This window comes from Temnothorax nylanderi, unplaced genomic scaffold (assembly GCF_030848795.1).
Source record: "Temnothorax nylanderi isolate EJ_2023f unplaced genomic scaffold, tnyl_v1.0 TNYL_tig0006_pilon, whole genome shotgun sequence".
NCBI classification, from domain to species: Eukaryota; Metazoa; Arthropoda; class Insecta; order Hymenoptera; family Formicidae; genus Temnothorax; species Temnothorax nylanderi.
This window is the reverse complement of record NW_027249068.1, coordinates 2,865,829-2,886,557: the sequence shown is the minus strand read 5'-3', so window position 1 is coordinate 2,886,557 and position 20,729 is coordinate 2,865,829. Positions and strand designations below refer to the sequence as shown.

The window sequence follows — 20,729 nt, the reverse complement described above, 5'->3', positions numbered from 1 at the left end:
AAATAAGCAAGCTCAGAGCATCATCTAACAATGGGGCAACTAACTTTCGTAGTACAATTCTAAGATGATACATCACTGCTTTTAACACGTTGTCGGGCCTCGCGTGTGGAACACAAGGCGCATGCGTTTCTCGTTCGAGGCTGTCGCTCCTGGTCGTTCCTTCGCCTTTGTACAGTTCCTTGGCAAGTTCGAGCACATCACTGATCGATCGTTTCGTGAATCCTCCGGTCGAAGTGAACAGGTCGAAAGAAAGGTAAGCCACGATATCACGGTGCAAAGTTCGCGGAAGAGACTATTATAAAGCATTATACAATCGACCGGAATTCGATGAGATTTAATTTAAATCTAACGTTTGCAATTAATTGTACACGGATGCATATATCAAGTTACGTGCCGCATTCGGCCAAAGACAGAGCCGATCTGTCGCGCAGCTGATGAAAAAACGGTCTTCCGTTTTTGCGGGTGGACTTGGTCTCGGTTGTGCATCGCATGCTCATATATCGCGCATCGTGCATTTCGAGAACGGTAATATTCTAAATATGCAGTGACCGCGTAACGTGAATTCTCCACGTGAAATTTTCCGTTACCAAGATGTTTACCGCGAGCGTCGATCACGCATCGATTTGACTTTCCACTAATCGAATGACAACATACAGTACCGGTCAAAAGTATTGCGCACGCTTATGGAAAGGGAAGTCGTTACTAATAAAGAAAAGCGTACATAAATGATATAAAATCATCGGCGTAGGCTATAAATAAAACTTTATCAACATACTCGATTCTAATTTCACTTGTTTCTTGAAATTATTGACATTTTCACACACACATCTACGCAACACAGATCAATAAATACGCTGTTTGCCAGTCCGCTCGTCAGTATTCCAGCGTATCCAACATGGACAATAACAGAGTCGAAATATGCGTGCACGAGGGAAAGTTAATTGGTATTGTAGAAAAAGGTGTTTACGGTGACTACTACACCGCCTTTCGAGGAATACCATATGCGAAACCGCCAATTGGAGAACTTAGATTCAAAGTACGTAAAGTTCTATTATTATGCATGCATTTTCAGAAAGAGATAAATTAATTTTAGTTTTAAGTAGTCTAACTGAAATGCGATTCTCGTCTGTAACTCGTTATGCTGTCGTTTATGTACTCATAACGACAGTTGTGCAGGTATACTATATGCACAGAAAAAAGAAGTATCAAATCAACACCGATATACTTGTATATACGCAAGAATATATAAGGCATAACCCCTCCTTTTTTTGAAGTCAGTTAACAATAAAATAATAATATAAAATAAATTAATTTTAGTTTTGGCTCAACTAATCGCTTATGATGCCGTAAGGAGATTAGAAAAATACGAAAAATCAACTCTTTTAGAGAAAAATCCGATTAAACGACACTGATACAGCTATTTATCAGTTATGTTATGCAATTATTATTTAATCTTGTTATATGATCGGTTTTTCTTTATCTATACATATCGCACCCTGAGAAGAATACCGTCACAACTTAAAAAATTTAGATTTTGAGTTAAGCCCATAAAAAGTACGCCCAAAATGTTACCTATGTGCTATAGTAGTGTCACAAGTTTATGTGCGAAATCCGCTGCATGGGGCTAAAATGTCGTTATTCTTGTAAACCAGTTATGTTGTGATTTCTTGAATAAATAGCGCTGTAAGCGAATTGACAAGTGAATCATAGCTGACTCTTCAAGCTCTTCAAGAAAAAATATAAGTTTTATTACAACAAAATATTATAATTGTAATTGCGTTAGTTATCTCACAATTCAAAGAAATTGAATTAAATTTGTTTAGAATCATAAATTTTTTAGTTGTGGGAGTATTCTTCTCGAGGTGCGATATTTAAACATGAAATAATAATAAGAAAATACTATTATTTAGAACAATAATTCAATAAACTAAAAAAGATTACGATAAACAAATTTTTATGCGCGATTGTTTGAAGAAATAACTGATTTCGAACAATTTATTTGTAACATAAATTAATCTTTTAACTTGTTAAACAATTTGTTGATAATATAAATTAGTAATTAAGTTTAAAAATATTAGTCACAAAAAAAAGATAAACTAGCATAGACGTCCAGTGCACGCCGTTCCTGATTTATGCGGAACTTACAGCTCATTCATTAACTTTAAATTGTTCTTATTTAAGAAGTACTACTTAAACGCAATTTTACGTAAAAAAAAGTAGTTTCTTCTGACTCAGAGAATCGTACGGCGCACAAATTTTGAAAAATTCTATATTATATGAACCGATTTTACGTATTTAGGATCCGGTACCAGCGGAACCATGGTCCGGTGGTAGAGACGCCTCAAAGCACGGAAATATCGCTGTTCAATTAATTGATTACACAGGCGAAATTGCGGGCGATGAAGATTGTCTCTATTTAAATGTGTACACAACGAAAATTGAATCCTCGAAAAAACGTACTGTTATGGTATGGATACACGGCGGTGGCTTTTGTTGGGGTTCCGGTGATGCACTTTTTTATGGCCCCGATTACATCGTGCAAAAAGACGTAGTTTTGGTTACCTTGAATTATAGACTAGGCGTTCTAGGTACGTTATTCGTTTCAGTATACAATCATTTATGGCATTTAATAGTAAATGGTTATTGTACCTCTCTATTTTAACGATTATTTCACTTGGATATGTTGATTTCTTACAGACCTCTCATTCCCAAAGTTAAACATTTCAAAAATATAAATTTATAAAAAAAAAGTTAAATCCACATTTATTTATATCACGTTTACAATACGTTATTTACTTTTTGTATACAAGACTATTTATATTTGCCGCTCATACGATCAGTGTACTAGAAACAAGTTATGGCGCGATTTTTCCTTGGGATACAAAGTAACCATTTTTTTTAAATTTAAACGAATCGACTTTATGAAAAAAAGATGCATTAATGACTTCAGGTTTCCTAAACCTTAACAACAAAGTGGCAACGGGTAATCAAGGTCTGAAGGATATAATCATGGCGTTACAATGGGTCCAGAAAAATATATCAAAATTCGGTGGAGACCCAGAAAATGTCACTATCTTCGGTGAAAGTGCTGGTGGAGCCCTCGTACATTATCTCACTCTGTCACCATTAGCTAAAGGTATAATATATTTTGTCGATATAGTAGACTTATCAATACACTCACAATAATTTAGATTCTTCCAATCTCATCCCATTTAAACATGAATTTATTCATATTATTCAACCGCGATTTTTCATTAACAAAAACATACAAACACTAGTACGTTTGGATATGGAAAATAAATACTCTATAAATGTATTAAATAGATAATAAATTCATTCTCTTTTTCTCTTTCAGTTAATTTCAAATCAGATATATTAAAAAAAATTTAATCGTAGTTTTTAACTAAATAATTCAAATTTTAATTACAAAGTCATATCAGTAAAATATTAAAATTTATAAAATAACTAACAAATTTCCGAGGCAGAGAGAGAGAGAGAGAGAGAGAGAGAGAAATTGTTAGTAATGTAAAATTAATCACAAAGATTAAGGACTCAATGGTTAAAAAAACTTGAATTGATTCTCAAATAATTTGTATATTACAAAAAAAAAGAAAGATTTTATGATGACAAGATGTATAGAATTAATTTGTTACGACTGTTTTACAGGTTTATTTCATAAAGCGATATCGCAAAGCGGCGTCATAAGGTGTCCTTGGGCTTTTACCGAACAACAACTACATTCGGAAAAAGGTTTTCGGCTCGCCGAGAAACTTGGAAAAGCGACCGCAGATCCGAAAGTCGCTTACGAGTTCCTCAAAACAATCGATGCGAAAAAGCTTATAGAAACTGAACGGAAGTTTCTCTTGACGGAATCAGTAATTATTTGAACATTTAATCGTAATTATACAAGTGCAATAAATTATAGTATGCACGCTATTTTTAATCTATGCGAATAAAATGCTTTCTTTGATAATATTTTTTTCGCAGGAGCGTATGCATTATAGCTTGATATTTACACCCTCTTTGGATCACGAATCATCGAATCCAGTTTTCCCGGAAGATCCAGAGACGTTTATGTGCCGCGAGGTTAAAGTACCATTTCTTTTAGGCTTTACCAGTTGCGAGGGATCTTTTATTGTAGGCGTTTACGGACGTGAGTTTTATTTTTATCTCTATAAAGTATATTTTTAATCACTTCGAATTTTCATATAATGTGTTGTGTTCAAAATAACATAATATTAGTATTAGGTGACCTAGCAAACATGCACTGTCAATGCTTATTGCTTACAATTAAATGATATTTTCACGAATAATATTGTACATACATCTATATAAAGTTAGTAAACTTTATTAATCCGTAATTTTGGAATACATATATAAGAATCATAATTAATTGCTAGAACATTTTTGTTCCAAGATAACTTTATTGTACGTTTATCTATAGTTAAGTTTCGTTATCGTAGAGCGTGTTTAGATAAATGTATGTTGTTAATTACGGCATCATATGCCGTATTATCTATGTAATGTATCTCTCTCATGTCGCATTCTTTTTATCAGATCACACTATAGGAAAAATGTTAAATAATGTTTCGACAACATATTTTCTTTGACAAATGTGCTTAGATCAATTAATTTTCTAGCTTGAAAGAAAGATTTGTTAAAATATTCATTACTTATCGCGCAACAATCTTATATAGAAAATAATACTAAAATGTTTTTAAAATTATTTCAGACATAAGCAAAGAGAATCTTGAAACAATCAATTCCGATTTTAAGAAAACTATATTGCCCAGATGTTTATCTACATTATCAAAAATATCAGTCACAGTCGAAGAATTGAAATCTTTATATTTTGGTGACAAAGCAGTGTCAGAGGAAACTGTAATGAATTACGTTGATTTTATCAGCGACGAATTCTTCTGTCGTGGCATAATGGAAGTGGTGGATATTCAGACAAAATTGAATAATAATGATAACAAAGCAACATATCTGTATCAATTTTCATACAAGAGTGAAAATAATCCCTTCAGAAAAATATTTAAAGTTCAGACCCCAGGTATTATCATTAATTTATTTAAAACTATTTAACAACTTGTAATTATTTCAAAACTATCTAACGACTTTTAATTTTAGAGAGTATGTATAGCATTTTATATTGTAATTACACATATCGCAATTACAACATAAAATAACTCCAAATATTTCTAAATTTCTTAGTTTTTAAATCTATGGGTATGATTTTAAGGAAACAAAGACGGTTTTGTTTTATATAATTTAATTTAAAAAGTAATCTGTCTTTTAAAGCATTTAGAAGATTAATTTACAGATTTAATTAACGGTTAAATGATAATATTTTATAGGTGTGACTCATATGGAGGAATTGGCGTACTTATTTCATCCTTATATGATAAAAGATTTGGGCTTGTCACCACCTGCAGTTGATTCGGAAGACTATAAGATGATAAATTGTTTAACGCAAATGTGGACAGATTTTGCTAAAACAGGGTACAAGTATATCTTTTTTTTCGAATTTTAAACGTATTTTTTTAATTTTCGCGACATTATAATTTTATTACGTATCGCGTATTAATGATTAACTCTCAATCTGATTTAGGGATCCAACGCCTACTACAAATTTGTGGTTGTCAGTGACCGATTCACAAAGCGGAAAATACAATTATCTGAATATCGATACAAACTCGCAAATAAAGGTCTTCCGTAAAGGAGAAGAAAGATGGGATTGGGAAAAGAAGAAAAATTAGTTACGGCGCTAAAATTTTATCTACGTTAAAATTGGGTTTCTCCGGGTACTTCTTGCGTTTATAAATATTCTCTCGTTATTTTTCAAAGATATATTATATAACGGAAAGTGGGGGCACTATTGTTATTCCCCTACTATTGTATAAGTTCAGGATCGGTTTTAGTTAGTGGAAATAAGAAGACTATAATGTTTTTTGAACTATTACTGATTAAAATTAAGAAATTTTTCACGATCATTAAACTTAAAAAGTATTAGTAAATCATGCAATCAAGTAATTTTAACTAAATACTAAGAATTTTGCAAGATAAAATTAACTATAAAATCGTAACAGAAATGAAATTTATAAAAAAAATGTTTTTGTTATATTCGGTATTGTATTAAATTTTTCGTGTTTTTGTATCATTAATATGGCATATATATCACTTCCATATATTCTCTTATATTTATTTTGTATATCTTGCACAGATCGCAGCTTATTCAGTTATTTTTTGTATTTCATAATATATACCTGTGCATATTCAACTCTTTTAAATTTAAAAGCAATTTTGATTGATCGTTACATAGAATTGTTTTTCTCGTTGAATTAAACTCTAAGAACTTCATGTCAAGGTTTTTTTCTAGAAAATACCTGTCATTTTTATTCCCATATAAGTTAATATTTTCTTTAGAGACAAATTAACTCTAAATTCGACTGAAACATTGTTTCACCATCCTTATCATCATTGTCGTATAAGATGTCTGAGAGGTAAATGAAAAGTAAGAAATAAGCAAGCTCAGAGCATCATCTAACAATGGGGCAACTAACTTTCGTAGTACAATTCTAAGATGATACATTACTGCTTTTAACACGTTGTCGGGCCTCGCGTGTGAAATACAAGGCGTATGCGGTTCTCGTTCGAGGCTGTCGCTCCTGGTCGTTCCTTCGCCTTTGTACAGTTCTTTGGCAAGTTCAAGCACATCGCTGATCGATCGTTTCGTGAATTCTCCGGTCGAAGTGAACAGGTCGGAAGGAAGAAAGGCGAGCCACGATATCACGGTGCAAAGTTCGCGGAAGAGACCATTATAAAACATTATATAATCGACCGGAATTCGATGAGATTTAATTTAAATGTAGCCGGTTGGAGAGAGAGAGAGATGTGCGTGAGATTGTAGTGACAGTTAATTAGTGCGTGCGAGTAACTTTTGCAGTTAATTGTACACGGATACATATCAAGTTACGTGCCGCATTCGGCCAAGATAGAGCCGATCTGTCGCGCAGCTGATGAAGAAACGGTCTTACGTTTTTGCGGTTGGACTTGGTCTCGGTTGTGCATTGTGCATCGCTTGTATATCGCGCATCGTGCATTTCGAGAACGGTAATATTCTAAATTTGCAGTGACCGCGTGACGTGCATTCTCCACGCGAAATTTTCCGTTACCAAGATGTTTACCGCGAGCGTCGATCCCACATCGATTTGACTTTCCGCTAATCGAATGACAACATACAGTACCGGTCAAAAGTATTGCATCGCTTATGGAAAGGGAAGTTGTTACTTTAATAAAGAAAGGCGTACATAAATGATATAAAATTTTATTTTAGTATTTTATGCTATTTTATGCTTTAATAAAGTACTTTGAGAAAACAAACAAATAATTTTAATGATTTAATTGCGTTGTTTTATATATCATCGTCAACGATAATTATTCAACCTCAATTAAATCATTAAGATCTTTGTTTTTTTTTCTCAAAGTATTCCTATCAAAGCATAAAATAACAGTACTAAAATAAAATTTTATAATATTTATGTATGTCTTTCTGCATTAAGTAACGACTTCCCTTTCCATAAGTAATGCAATACTTTTGACTGGTACTGTACGAATATGATCTTTGTTTAGATTTACTTGAGCGAAGGTGACAATTCCGGATAACGAAAGAGGATAAAGCAGAGATTCGCACACGCTATTTACGGGATATATTATACATATATAGAATATTTTCGTTTAGTTCGTTTCGTTCGCCGTTTGCCTTTAAACGTCACAATGGACTGCGAGATACCTCGCGACTTGCAGATGTCTTATCTGCAGGCGATTCAAAAGATACCGGGCGATACCACTGGTGAGAAGTGGCGTTGAATCGGAAGATTGATTTTGCATCAGGATAGCGAGGATCTTGAGCAACTTCCGCCAGAATTGCTGCCTATACTGCGCGTGGAAATTGCCGTCAAGAAGAAGAGGCACGAGGAAATAACGTCGGCGCTCAAGGACGAGGACTTGACGATAATAAACCGGGCTTTTAAGGCCTCCTGGTTTTTCGATGGCAGCCACAAGGAGATCATCGACGTCGCGTACTTCTGCAGTGAACGTCTCTTTCCTTACGTTTCCGTAAATACGAGGACGCGTATCGTGATTACACTCGCACATCGATTGTCCGGCAAGGATCCGGTTTTCGCACAGCAAATGTTCACGGCAGTGGCATCTACTTATGGCATTCAAACCGCTTATCCATTGTTCATGGCTTGCGACGATGATTTTGTTTGTAAAATGATCGAGGAAAAGGGATTCGTGCTGCCTGTAGAATTTGTTAAAAAGGTCTTTCACAAAAATCCGGATTTGGTAGTGCGTTTTCTCAAATTATTGAATCCCGAACAAGAAAATACGACTAAGCGCACTCCCTTGGCGATCGGCATCAATAAATACAAGCGTTTCTTGCCCAAATTAACAAAGAGACGAATAGAAGCTTTCGTCGAACTGTACGAGACTTATCGACCGAGTATTGTTCTGAGCAACACGTGTGCCGAAATATTTCTGAAAAAACGAAGTAGCTTAGGCCCAGAAATTGTTCCTTACAGAGCCAAAACCCGAAACTTGGTCCCTATATTGTCAAACTATGTCGACGTTGAATCTCGAAGATGAAGGGTTCTTTTAGGAAATGAAGCTGTTTCCTGACATCCCCGACGAATATGTCATGAAATATCTTGATCTATGGCTCAAAACGATAGATAATTTTCAAGAAATGGGATTAGATGTCGAGAAGATAAACAAATATACTGTTGAATATTTGGCAATGTTTAAATCAATCGTTTCCAACCTTCTGTGCGAAGAATTCGTCGAGAATATACTTCAAAAATATTTATTCCACGTCAATATTTATGTATCTGAAAGAGCGAGACATTTTCTGATATTGTACATTTTCCCAAGGGATATGGACAAACACGCAGCGCGTTCTAAAATATTCATCGATGTGTTGCGCAAGATATCTTTCGTCAATGAGGACGTGCCTCAATCTCTTAAAAATTCACACTTCTGTCTAACCAATAAAACTGTGCGTTTACTCATAAATGATTTCGTCACTGCCTACGTTCGGACGTGCTTTGATTGGGACACGTCTATTAATTCACAAGTCATCGATTATATGCTAATGAGATTTTCATCTGACTTGTCACCTAAACAGGATGCGAGGTCTTATTTGCGGTTATTCTATGCGAAAACGTTGCAAGAATGTATGGAATCTTCAAGCAAGGAATCCTTTGGTCTGAGAATCGGTCAACGGTTGCCCGAATTAATCAATATCTTCTCGCCGATATTAATCTCGATCATGACCGAGATTCTCAAGAACTTGTTGTGCCACGTAAATTACGAAGTCCCGTTTAGCATCATGGAAGGCCTCATTGAGGCTGATAATACGTATTCTTGTTTTATGGCTGCGATGATGTTCCCGTCGTTCCGGGAGTTCCGACAAATGGCAAAATACGATCAATTGATCGAAAAATTCCGAAAAATGCAAGACCCTACGATTACGACTGTTTTATACAATCATTTTTATAAATGTTATTGTTGAAGACAAATCGACTTAAAAACTGTTAATTAAACGAGTCGAAGGAACTAAATACTATGGCGAGTGAGTATTATGCGCGTACCCCCACCGCAATAATATTTTATTACGATAAACATTATTTTGTTTCGTTATTGTATAATTGATAATTGAATTGCAAGTGTATTTTTGTATAAGTTAAACTATTAGTGCGCAAGTTTCTTTTTAATAATATACTCACACGCACATATGCATTCTCATTGAAATATCGATTTTCTATTTTGGGAGATACGTCATGCCTAAAGTTTTTCAGTTTTTCAAACTAAAATGTTTCTCGTAGGGATAAATGCATATATTATAAGAGTTGCTAGTTCGACTTATATAAGATAAATAAAATAAAGATACGCATATTTTTAGTCTTTTACAAATATTATAGGAGTAAATGCGCAATGTGAGTTAAATAATAAAGATTTTTTCAAAGCAATTTAAATAGATACGGCATTGCACAGCGTGTATCCATTTGTCTCAATTATACATATATTATTTAATATGCATTATATATTATATTATTTACTATCAGTACGTTTTTGAAGCAAATAATGGATGCATTCTTTGCGGCATACAATGACTTTTTTCAAACAAACCTTCTAATATCTCCTTTAAAAAATCTTTTTCTAAAATACACGATTTATAATAATTTCGAAGAAAGTAATAGAATTTTTTTTACTCTAAAGTATGCGACTTTGAAGCTCTTAAACTGATTTCGAATAATTCAAATTATATTTATATGTTCCCGTGTTAGCATTGATAAAAATAATACTGTCGAACGGCGAGCCAGGATACTAAACATATCTGTTGATGTATTAATGGGACTTATGAGCAGAGAATTCGCAAGTTCTTTCAGTGAATTATAGATCGTGCGACACAAGCTTTTCATAAAAACAAATGAAGATAGTTGATATCATCGGGTAAGTAAATTGAGATATAAAGTATATTTTAAGTATTTTATCTTTACTGAAGATAATATTATCAATTAATGTATATTATCAAAATGCAAGTCATTTATTATTATCTGTAATATGAAAGAGAAAGAGAGAAAGAAAGAGAGAGAGAGAGAAGTAAGAGAAATGGTAAAAATATAAGATAAGAGGAATTTGAAATGCCTAGGAATGTGATTTCTCGAATCATCTTTTCGAAAGAATATAAAGATAGTTGCCGTATGTTAATTACACACAACCAAGACTTATTTCACTCGAGCAAGTAGAATTTCAAATGAAAAATAACAGTAGTAGTCATTAGTTATAACGACCATTAATAACGACTGATTGTTCATCGGAAAGAGAAAAAACGACAGCGTGATTAATTTTATCGCATTGCTGCAGCTACTAGCGTGTACTTACGTGATGCATCGAAGCCAGTGATGAAATCGGGACATGGTATATAAGCTGTTGATCCCGCTGGAGTGTTCGGCCAACAGGACCATCCATCGAAAGTGAATCGACAATATGGCTCTGAAATAAGAGTTTGAATAAAAGATTATAACAGAATGGTAGGTCAATGACCTCGTAAAATGCGTTTGCTAACGTTTGACAGCGCGCCGGGATTAAATCTCAACATATAAAAAATTGCGTAGCAATATAATGACATCGTAAGGAAAATATCATAGCGCCGCGTCAGTTGACTACAGCAAATTGGGTAAATTTTCTCATGCAATATATGACGGTCGTAAAAAAAGACAATTCGTAACATATTACTCATGACCACTAAAAAAGAAATATATCCCGAAGCACAAAAGACACATTCCCTACATATACGAGATTCGCAAGAGGCTCATAAAATCTTCTCGTTTAGGAGAATAGAACAAATTCGAAGCCGATCTGCACTTGTACAAAAGTATTGCAGGCGTACAAAAAATTTGACCGATTTATATATTTCAAGATATATTATAAATTATAGCATACTCTATTACATATTTTCATAATTGATATGGAATATCAAGACACATGATATAAAAATATCATGTCTTAATATATCTTGAGCTTGTATGTCTTTTATTAAATTGCTATTTGTATCTTAATACGTTTTCTTCGTATATATAAACTATTCATAAATGCATAAAAAGAGTACAAGAATCCATGTAGAAAAAATAAACTAACTTTGCTCTGTATTAATGCAAAATCACGTTTAAGGGATTCCATCGTGGTTACAAGCTCGAGAAAGTTCGCATTTGCTCACAGGATTCAAGTTTCGAAGAAACGCTGATAACATGGATTTCATCCAAGATCTCTTGCGATTTTGCGCTAACTTTTATTGAAAATAAATCACTTTCTTCTTTCTCTCGTATGACTAGTCTGAGAGAATGGCGACATACGCGATCGTACAGAAAGAATAACTGAAAAAGCCACATAGAACATTTTCCCTTTCGAATTCCACGAAGCCAGATAACCGCACATTTTGAAAAGTTAATATTACGGAGATAGAACAAATTTTCTAGGATTAATGTTTGCGTCCGTTTACATTACAAAAATTTTGTTCATGTGTCACTTAAACATTAACATTTATATGTCGGACATAGAATGTCTCTTTGTCTCATGTAGAACACATTTTGCATTTCCCAAACGTCTAACAGATCACTTTGGCGAGCATTTCACGTCAGAAACTATTTCAAGGTATGTAACATTTTGGAAATTCTTATATCTTTACGGTTTATGGAGTTTTCCGATATGATCAAGAGAACTTTATGCAATTAAATTTGCAAAAATTCTCTTGATCGGATCTCTTGCAAATAGTTCAGAACAAAAATAACTTTTTTAATCTATAGTTCTCTTATAGTAAAATAAAAATATAAATGTATATCAAAATTTATCTTTTAATTAATCAAACAAGATTTATTTTAATAGAATTTTAAGGTTGAATTATTTTATTAAAATGTAGGAAAATAAAAACAATTTACTACAAATGACCTGTTACTAAATTTTTGTTGGACTAAAATTCATCCCAAAATTGTTTAAAAATCTTACCCGAAGATGTCATTAGGAAATTTTTTTTGATGAAACTTACATATTAATTGCAAACAGAAGACAAATCTATAAATTTTATTTTTATATACGGAATAAAAGCTTATAAAATACAATCCAGCTAATTCCAATTGTAAGTTTATTTTGCATCACATTTACGCATTATGTGTGCTTGTACGAAAAAATTTGCATGAAAAGCAATGAATTTTAAGTGTTGTGTAAATGTTAAAGAGATATAAAAATGTTAAGTTCAAACATTTTACTGACTGAACGTTAGTATACGTAAATTTCAAAAGTTAATATAAAAAAGTTTATTATTAAAATAATTATTAAAATATCGTAAACTTTATTGTATTTCGATCAATTACATTTTGTTCAACCATATACGCACGTAAAGCATTTCAGGTGTCTATAAACTTGTTTCTTACTAGCGTAAAAAGTCAAGTGTACCAGTTGTAGGTATAAGTACAAGTTACAAAAGTTTCAATTGTAATAGTTGTACAAGTATAACGATTAGTTGACAGAAATAGCGCGGAGAATAAAAATAGTGTAATTTAACCAGAAAGAACATTTACGTGTACAAATATTATTATAATATTTGATATTGTATGTGTAGTGATGATATATAATAAAATTAGTCGAAAAGCTTTTGAAAAAAATATAAATTATAATAATTTAATTAATTAACAATTTTAATATAAATTTTGGCGGTCTATATTTGTTATATTTCTTATTTCATTAATTTATTTTAAAATTCTCTTTCTATTTCTTTAATTTTTCAAATAAATTTTAAATTAATCTAACTTCTTTAAATTCTTAATATAAGATTTAAAAATATTGAATCAAAATATAAATAATATACATATATATGTGTGTGTCTATGTATGTGTGCATGCGCGCGCACGAATATATGCAGATAAAAATAGTGTGTATCACAAAAAAATACAAAGAATAAAATAAAAATTATAATCTGCAAAATGTATATTCTGAATTACGTATATCGTGAAAGTCTTCAGATCAACTTCGACAGATGGACTCCAGCACGCTTGGAACGCAACGCCTGAGGCGTTTATTTACCACCACCACCACCACCACCACCACCTCTCCACTCATCTCCATTATCGTGTATCTTTCCTATAGCAAAGGAACGGTCAGTATTCATAACCCAACTGACTGCAATGAACTTGTGACAGACATTCTCTGCGAGATCTCAGAGAGTAAGCAATATTTTGGATCATTAAATCATCTCTTTCGCCGATCGTTACAATTTGATACAAAATTGTCGTGTGTTATCGAATAATGAGTAATTATAATAACGAGTATATTATAATTTCTCTTCATTGTGCACACAGTTTAGAGTGTTACGTATCATTTACGAAATCGCAAAATTTACGACTGAAGCGTTTATTTCGTAATTGTACAACAATGTGCAATTTGTAACAATGGAGATTATTATATCAATAATTTATGCGCAATAATAATTTTTAGTACCAGATAGCAGGTAAAGTCCATCTGTAATGTGTAATACGCAAGAAGCCTTATCTTTATCGATTCTCACGTTGGGTTACTTTATTTTTCAGTTCTACTGATGTCCCCCCCCCCCCAGAAGTATGATGAGTAATTGCGATTAGCTAAAGTAGCTGCAATAACAAGTACTGCCTAGTCACTACGCATATCAGGGATTACGTAAGGTGCCAAACATTACTAGATGTAACATATAGTGACGCGAAATCGTGACGAGCTCACTAAATCAACATGAAGGTGTTGCTATCGGTTCTCCTCGCGATTTTGGTATCCGACCAAATCGCTAATGGTTACCGAATTCTCGGTGTGTTCCCGTTACACGGCAAGAGTCATTGGATCATGCAAGAGGCACTGATGAAGGAATTGGCGAGACGCGGTCATCAGGTTGATGTGGTCACGCATTTTCCGCTGGAAAAGCCGGTACCCAATTACACGGATATCAGCCTGAAGGGCAGTCTTCCACAAGTTATGAACAATATGACCGCGGCGGAAGTAAAAGGTTTCAGCACTCCGTCTATATCCAATTTAGTTGCGATGGCTGGAAACGGCATTTGCGCGCTGTTGGACCACCCAAAGATACAAGAGCTGATTAAGAACCCACCGCAAGATCCTCCCTATGATATCGTCATACAAGAGGTATGCCCGATGTTTTCAAATATATGTTCGATCATCCTTGCGTTGCATAAGAAAATTTCTACTATTTCAATTTAATTAAATATATTAATTATATCTACGTAGCCATAAAGTTACATTTTTAATATAAATTACAAATTTTTTTGTGACTTTTCATGTTAATTTTATCTTCGAAAAGATATCGATCTATCGACTATCTAGTATCCTCTAAAATTTTCTAATTTTCTAATTTTTAGGGCCTTTATAATTAAATTTTAAATTTCTTTTTAAGTAAAATTTATTTAATACTAAATGCGGAATTAGATTTTTGTAATTATTCATATCTCTGAAGCTTAATCCGCGAGAAAAGCTTTCGGCGTTCTTTATAACACAAAAGCTATTAATATAATTCGACACATTTTTGTTAAGGAAAAACTCTTTATTTAATTAAAAAATTTATGATTAAATATAATCTGCAAAAAACCAATAGGATATTATGTATTCATTTCCAAAAAAAAAAAATTATACGAAAGAATCGACACAATTAGTAATCAGCGCAAACGAGAAAATGGTACAACTTTGTTCGTGTTCATAAGGCCATTATCACGAGATAAGATAGTACTAGCACCTAAAGTCTGACAAAATAATCGATTCCATAAAACACTTATCATGAAATTACATAAAAGAGATAGTAGTCGGAAAATTGTAAAAATAAAAAAAGACTTGATTTTTATATTTAATATACACTATGCAGAGATAATTAATAAAGTTAAATAAAACGCGGTTGGAACATAACATTATTAAACGAAAATTATCACCGCTTTTAATAAGATGTTAATTAACTGACTCGCGCTACAACCTGTAACGTGGCAAGTCGTCAATTATTCACTAATTATTAAATATTTATTACGCACGACAGACAACGCTGTTTGATTTTATTAAAGTTGCAGCGTTTTAGTACCAAAAAGCAACTTTTGACATAGAAAATCCCGCCCTATTATGTCAATGATAATAATAATGATAATTTCGAGGCCATCGCAAAGCCATTAATTCAAATGCTCTCTTACAATACCTGGATATTGAAATACGAGTGTTACATCAAAATTGCCAATTTTGCAAAGCAACTCGAATCATTAGGATTCTTTATGACTATGCATTTTTCACAACAATTTTTTCGTTGCTATAAAGATTCTTCAACGCTTGAGTCAAGTCTCGATATAATTAATTTAACTCATGAGTTCTGAACTTTTGCGATATATTTGCACAACATTCGGCTATATACAACCTTAAATAATAGTTTAAATATCGTGACGCAAGAATGAGAGACATTAAAATATGATCCGATCCGACACCGCAAATATGAATATTTGCACGCAAATGCTGCGTGCAAATATTATGCTATTATATACATATCATTATAATAATATAAATAATATATCACGGAACGACTGTATAATTTATTAAAATAAATTAATTAAATTGGATTCCATCTTGGTTTAATAAATCTTGGTTTAATCAATCTTGGTTTAATAAGTCAAATTAGAAATTTTAATTAATTAATTTGCACTATAGCTCAATTTAACTTAACTATATCTATATTTATTAAATATTAATATAATAAATTAAACTAAGAATTACGATAATGAAAATAACATGGCTCTTGTATAAGAAACCTATTTGTTCTAATTGTACCGCCTTGCGCTTTCTGCGTTTAAAATGGAACAGTTATATGTATATTCACACTGGAGGGAAAACGAGAAACGAAACAAAGCAGAAAGAGCAACTATAACGAACAGATGTAATGACACGTGAAATTGCCACACTCAATATAATAAACCGGGAACGTTTGAATCTCGATATGAGTTGTATGATACTTGTTACGTTCAATTCAATTTGCCTCATTCAGTGAATATCACAGTGTTTAGAGGTTCTAACGAGCTTTTACTTGTTTCCGAATGATTAAATGCAAAATAGTGAATAAATGATGCAAGAATAGACTAGATGTGTTAACTGTAGGTATACTCGTAACACGAAGGATTTATAATCTCGAGAAATGTGACGTAATCAACGTTAGCGTCTAATTAAATAGATAGTTAGCCAACTTGTCAATCGTTGAAAAGCACTATTTTCGGAAAAAACGCAAAAAATGCATAGTTATGAGCCGAGTTCTATAAATACCGATCCCAAATTGCCTCGTTAAATCAGAAATTTCGATGTAATATTTCAGCGTGATATTACGTATTCGTTCTTGTTACTTGAGATATGAACGTCATATCTATTTTTTCTCTTCGCCATGTGCAGCGACGCAACGTGTCATAATGATAATTTGTTTCTCATCTCTACGAGTGATATCTCAAAGTCATCGCGTCAGGGTCTAACTGTAACTTAACTGCATTGTTAAATGATCATGATCCGCGGTGCAAAGATGCGCACTCAATATCAAGCGAGTGATTATATAAGATGTAATTTATTGAGCGCAAATAATTATAATTAATCAATCGATTGACAATATGTGCAGTTGTTCGCGGCACCGTGTTATCTAGCCTTCGGCCGTCATCTCAAAGTTCCCATAGTCACCACGGTAGCCAGCGTTTTCCATGACTGGCTCAACGAGGTGTCCGGCAATCCGGCGAATCTTGCTTACAACCCGAGCATGTTCTCGGAGTACGGCCAAAACATGAATTTCAAGGAACGTTTGACAAATTTCCTATTGTCGCATTATCTTTCTTGGCAAATGCATTATTATACGAATGCCCAATTAAAATTTGTAAAGGAGCACTTCGGCATGGATTTGCCGCATATCAAGGATTTATATAGTGATGTAGCTTTGTATCTGGTCAATAGTCATCACTCGTTAAACGGAATCAGACCGATGACCACTAACGTGATCGAGGTCGGCGGTCTGCATCTCAAGGACGATAATCCACCGTCACCGGTATGTTTCAGTGAAAATCGCTTTTTCCATTATTCGTAGCGCGTTCTTCTTAAATACAATGAGTAGAATCGAGATCTTTTTTATCGTAAATATAGTATTATTTGTTTTCTCCTTTCGTTTAAGATCAAATAAAAATGAGAAAATAACTAATTAAAGAAAATTAAAAAAAATTTAATAAAATTTGTTGATATAAAATTTATTATTTAAATAAATATGCAGAACGTAATATTAATAAAAAATTAGAACAAAATAACATTTATGTTTTAGGTGCAAAGATATAAAATAAATTTTTATTAAAATAGTGTTTGTTTCTAATATACATGTTGATAATAACTAGACTGTTCACGTTTGCCACAAAATTTTCATTAAAAATGGGCAAAAATGTTGTATATAGGAAGTACAAAAATGGTTGGACGAGAGCAAGGACGGCTGCATCTACTTTACATTCGGTTCCATGGTAAGGATCGAAACTTTTCCTAAAGAAATGATACAACAAATTTACGCGTCCTTCGAGAAGATTGCCCCGGTTCGCGTACTGATGAAGGTCGCGAAGAAAGAGGATCTGTTACCAGGTTTACCAAAGAACGTCATGACGCAATCGTGGTTCCCGCAGATCTCCGTTCTCAGTATGTAATTCTTGCCAGTCACTCTCCTATGTACTCACACATTAGAGTCAGACTGTCAAAGTAACGAACTTTGTTCCTTCATAATTGTTTCGAGGATTATGATTTCCGATAAAAATTCGTAAATTTTGTATATTGCAGTAATATTTGCATATTAAAAATTACGTACAGTCAAATCAAATTCCTAAAACATTGAACTAAATAGAAATCGAATAATTGGTTTTCTGTACGAAAAAATACTCTATCATCTTTTAAATTATTATTAGTTTCGTGCACTGTGCATTTGTTCAATTCCCAATCGCAATATTTTCACAATAAAGAAAAAAAACAGTGTCACTATAAATTTCGCAGAGCATAAAAACATACGAGCTTTCATTACGCACGGCGGGGTCTTTGGGACGCAAGAGGCAGTCTATTGCGGAGTTCCTATGATTGGCATCCCTCTGTTTGGCGATCAAAGCATCAACATTAAAAATTATGTCAACAAAAAGGCGGCTATTTCGCTTAATTCAGTAAACGAAGTCACCGAGGAAAAATTAACTTCGGCAATAAATAACATCCTGAAGGATTCCTCCTATCGGTAAGTCCTGAAAGACTACATTGGAAAGTCATTGTAGAATTGTCTGCTAATTGTAACGTGTTCATCCGGTTTTAATGAAATCATAACACTGATCAAGAGAAACTGCAAACATAGAATGTACCTCTGCTGAATTTACATTAGATATTACGTTTAGTAACGGCGATAATAACGTTATAATTTATATAACAACATTTTGTTATTAGAAAAAATACTAAATGAAGTCAAATATAATATACATACAATATATATTATACGTCTATTATATCTGACTTTATTTAGTATTTTTTCTAATAACAAAATATTGTTTAAATAAAAAAATGTTATTCTACTTAACGTTAACATAATAAAATTGTGCAACTAACAATCAGAATATTAAAAGGACTTGAAAAGTCGAAATTTACTGCTTTAAATCTTATTAGCCAATTTCATCCGCAACCGGTTGCACCGTTCATATCGCGGAATAAACAGAGCATGTACTCTCTTTTGTAACCAAATCTCGCTTTACTTTTATAGCTACAAAAAAATCAAAATTTCATGATCCAGCATCAAAGAAAAACGTGATATGATGAAAAATTTTGCTCATTACAAATTTCTGAGTTTTGTCATAATATAATAGATTCTGTCTATATAAACATTAGCCCCGCTATATTGATTGCTAACAAACTTTTTTCTTTTACTCGTTTCAGTGAGAATGCAAAAGAATTGTCGAAGAAATTCCTCGATCGACCGATGAGTGCCTTGAATACATCTGTATTTTGGGTGGAGTATATCGCAAAATACGGAAACATACTTCAATCACCGGCACTTAATCTCTATTGGTGGCAACAGTGTCTACTAGACGTTTACGCCTTTATATTCGTCGTAGTTATCACGGTGCTTTATATCGCGCTGTTTATTCTTCGAAAATTAAAAAATCTCTTGTTCGGATCGCATACTTGTGCAAAAAAGGACAATGCAACAATGAAGTCAAAGAAGAACAAGTGAAAAGATGCTGTATAAATAACATTTCTCTTTGTTGTAATAAATTCCTCTTAGAGATCGTTATATTTTTTTTATACATATGAAAAAAGAATTTTAAAACAGTTTATTAAGAATAACGGTCTCGTTTAATGCTATATATAGCATTTTAATAAAATATATGTTTAATTACTTGTCTGTTTTATATATATAGAGGAAAGTGCCCTATTATGAGATAGGATCCTAATATGAGATGGCGGGGTTTTTTCATGGTGGGATCAACAGATAGGGCCTATATAGGGCCTTTTAGCTTAACATATCTCATATTAGGATCCTGTCTCATAATAGGGCACTTTCCTCTATATATTTTTTTTCCAGGGAGATTTCTTCCTAGAACCATAGCGTAGATATATATATTCAATAATGTTTATAAAAACTAATAGCATTCTTAATATTTATAGTGAAGGTTAATTTATTTATTTGGGCACGCCAAGTTTTTGAGTCTCGATGTTAAGTTTTTTCTTAACTTCTCACCTGGATATTTCAGCGTTTATTATTAATATACATGCAGAGAACCAACGAATTAATATAACAAAGTGTAAATGAGAGAGCTAAATACTTCTTACTTAATATATAGATAGCAGTACTAAAAATTGTAATTCAGATTATAACATTGATACTATATGTATATTATGTACTTGATTAATTGCATTGATCTTACGTCTATTTTTGAACAAAGTTAATTTTAGACATCTATTTTTTCCAAAATCTACATATATATACTTTAAAAATACAGTAATTAACCAGAAAGAACATTTACGTACACAAATATTATTATAATATTTGATATTATATGTGTAGTGACGATATATAATAAAATTAGTCAAAAAACTTTTGAAAAAAATGTAAATGATAATAATTTAATTAATTA

The 20,729-nt window shown here is 32.7% G+C and overlaps 3 protein-coding genes and 1 pseudogene across 13 annotated transcripts in view; 3 read left to right on the top strand and 1 right to left on the bottom strand.

The window, feature by feature from the left end:
- Window positions 1-20,729, bottom strand: part of Dh31-r (Diuretic hormone 31 Receptor) — a 103,363-nt gene that overhangs the window by 54,911 nt on the left and 27,723 nt on the right. For 9 of the 11 annotated variants that reach the window (XM_071718399.1, XM_071718362.1, XM_071718379.1 and 6 more), the window contains one exon: window positions 10,951-11,061. In XM_071718399.1, the coding sequence (XP_071574500.1) occupies window positions 10,951-11,061 (111 nt within the window). Of the gene's footprint in view, window positions 1-44; window positions 219-10,950; window positions 11,062-20,729 lie in introns of those variants that run through there. The other 2 variants (XM_071718418.1, XM_071718427.1) reach the window with 2 other exon arrangements.
- On the top strand, window positions 107-6,363 carry LOC139779804 (juvenile hormone esterase-like). The gene is made up of 9 exons (XM_071718286.1): window positions 107-253; window positions 842-1,036; window positions 2,300-2,588; window positions 2,951-3,136; window positions 3,667-3,875; window positions 3,988-4,153; window positions 4,733-5,056; window positions 5,361-5,505; window positions 5,615-6,363. The coding sequence occupies exons 1-9, from the start codon at window positions 122-124 to the stop codon at window positions 5,760-5,762; spliced, it is 1,794 nt and encodes a 597-aa protein (XP_071574387.1). The 5' UTR covers window positions 107-121; the 3' UTR covers window positions 5,763-6,363.
- On the top strand, window positions 6,565-10,034 carry LOC139780033 (uncharacterized; annotated as a pseudogene).
- Window positions 14,148-19,990, top strand: LOC139779872 (UDP-glucosyltransferase 2-like). The gene is made up of 5 exons (XM_071718354.1): window positions 14,148-14,727; window positions 17,222-17,638; window positions 18,033-18,264; window positions 18,613-18,841; window positions 19,528-19,990. The coding sequence occupies exons 1-5, from the start codon at window positions 14,323-14,325 to the stop codon at window positions 19,823-19,825; spliced, it is 1,581 nt and encodes a 526-aa protein (XP_071574455.1). The 5' UTR covers window positions 14,148-14,322; the 3' UTR covers window positions 19,826-19,990.

Bases quoted from the DNA above. Each gene is read 5' to 3' on its own strand.
- LOC139779804 (XM_071718286.1), top strand. From the start codon at position 122: ATGCGTTTCTCGTTCGAGGCTGTCGCTCCTGGTCGTTCCTTCGCCTTT. The intron at 2,589-2,950 runs GTACGTTATTCG...TAATGACTTCAG, and splicing joins TTATAGACTAGGCGTTCTAG to GTTTCCTAAACCTTAACAAC. The intron at 5,057-5,360 runs GTATTATCATTA...AATATTTTATAG, and splicing joins ATTTAAAGTTCAGACCCCAG to GTGTGACTCATATGGAGGAA.
- LOC139779872 (XM_071718354.1), top strand. From the start codon at position 14,323: ATGAAGGTGTTGCTATCGGTTCTCCTCGCGATTTTGGTATCCGACCAA. The intron at 14,728-17,221 runs GTATGCCCGATG...CAATATGTGCAG, and splicing joins ATGATATCGTCATACAAGAG to TTGTTCGCGGCACCGTGTTA. The intron at 18,842-19,527 runs GTAAGTCCTGAA...TACTCGTTTCAG, and splicing joins CTGAAGGATTCCTCCTATCG to TGAGAATGCAAAAGAATTGT.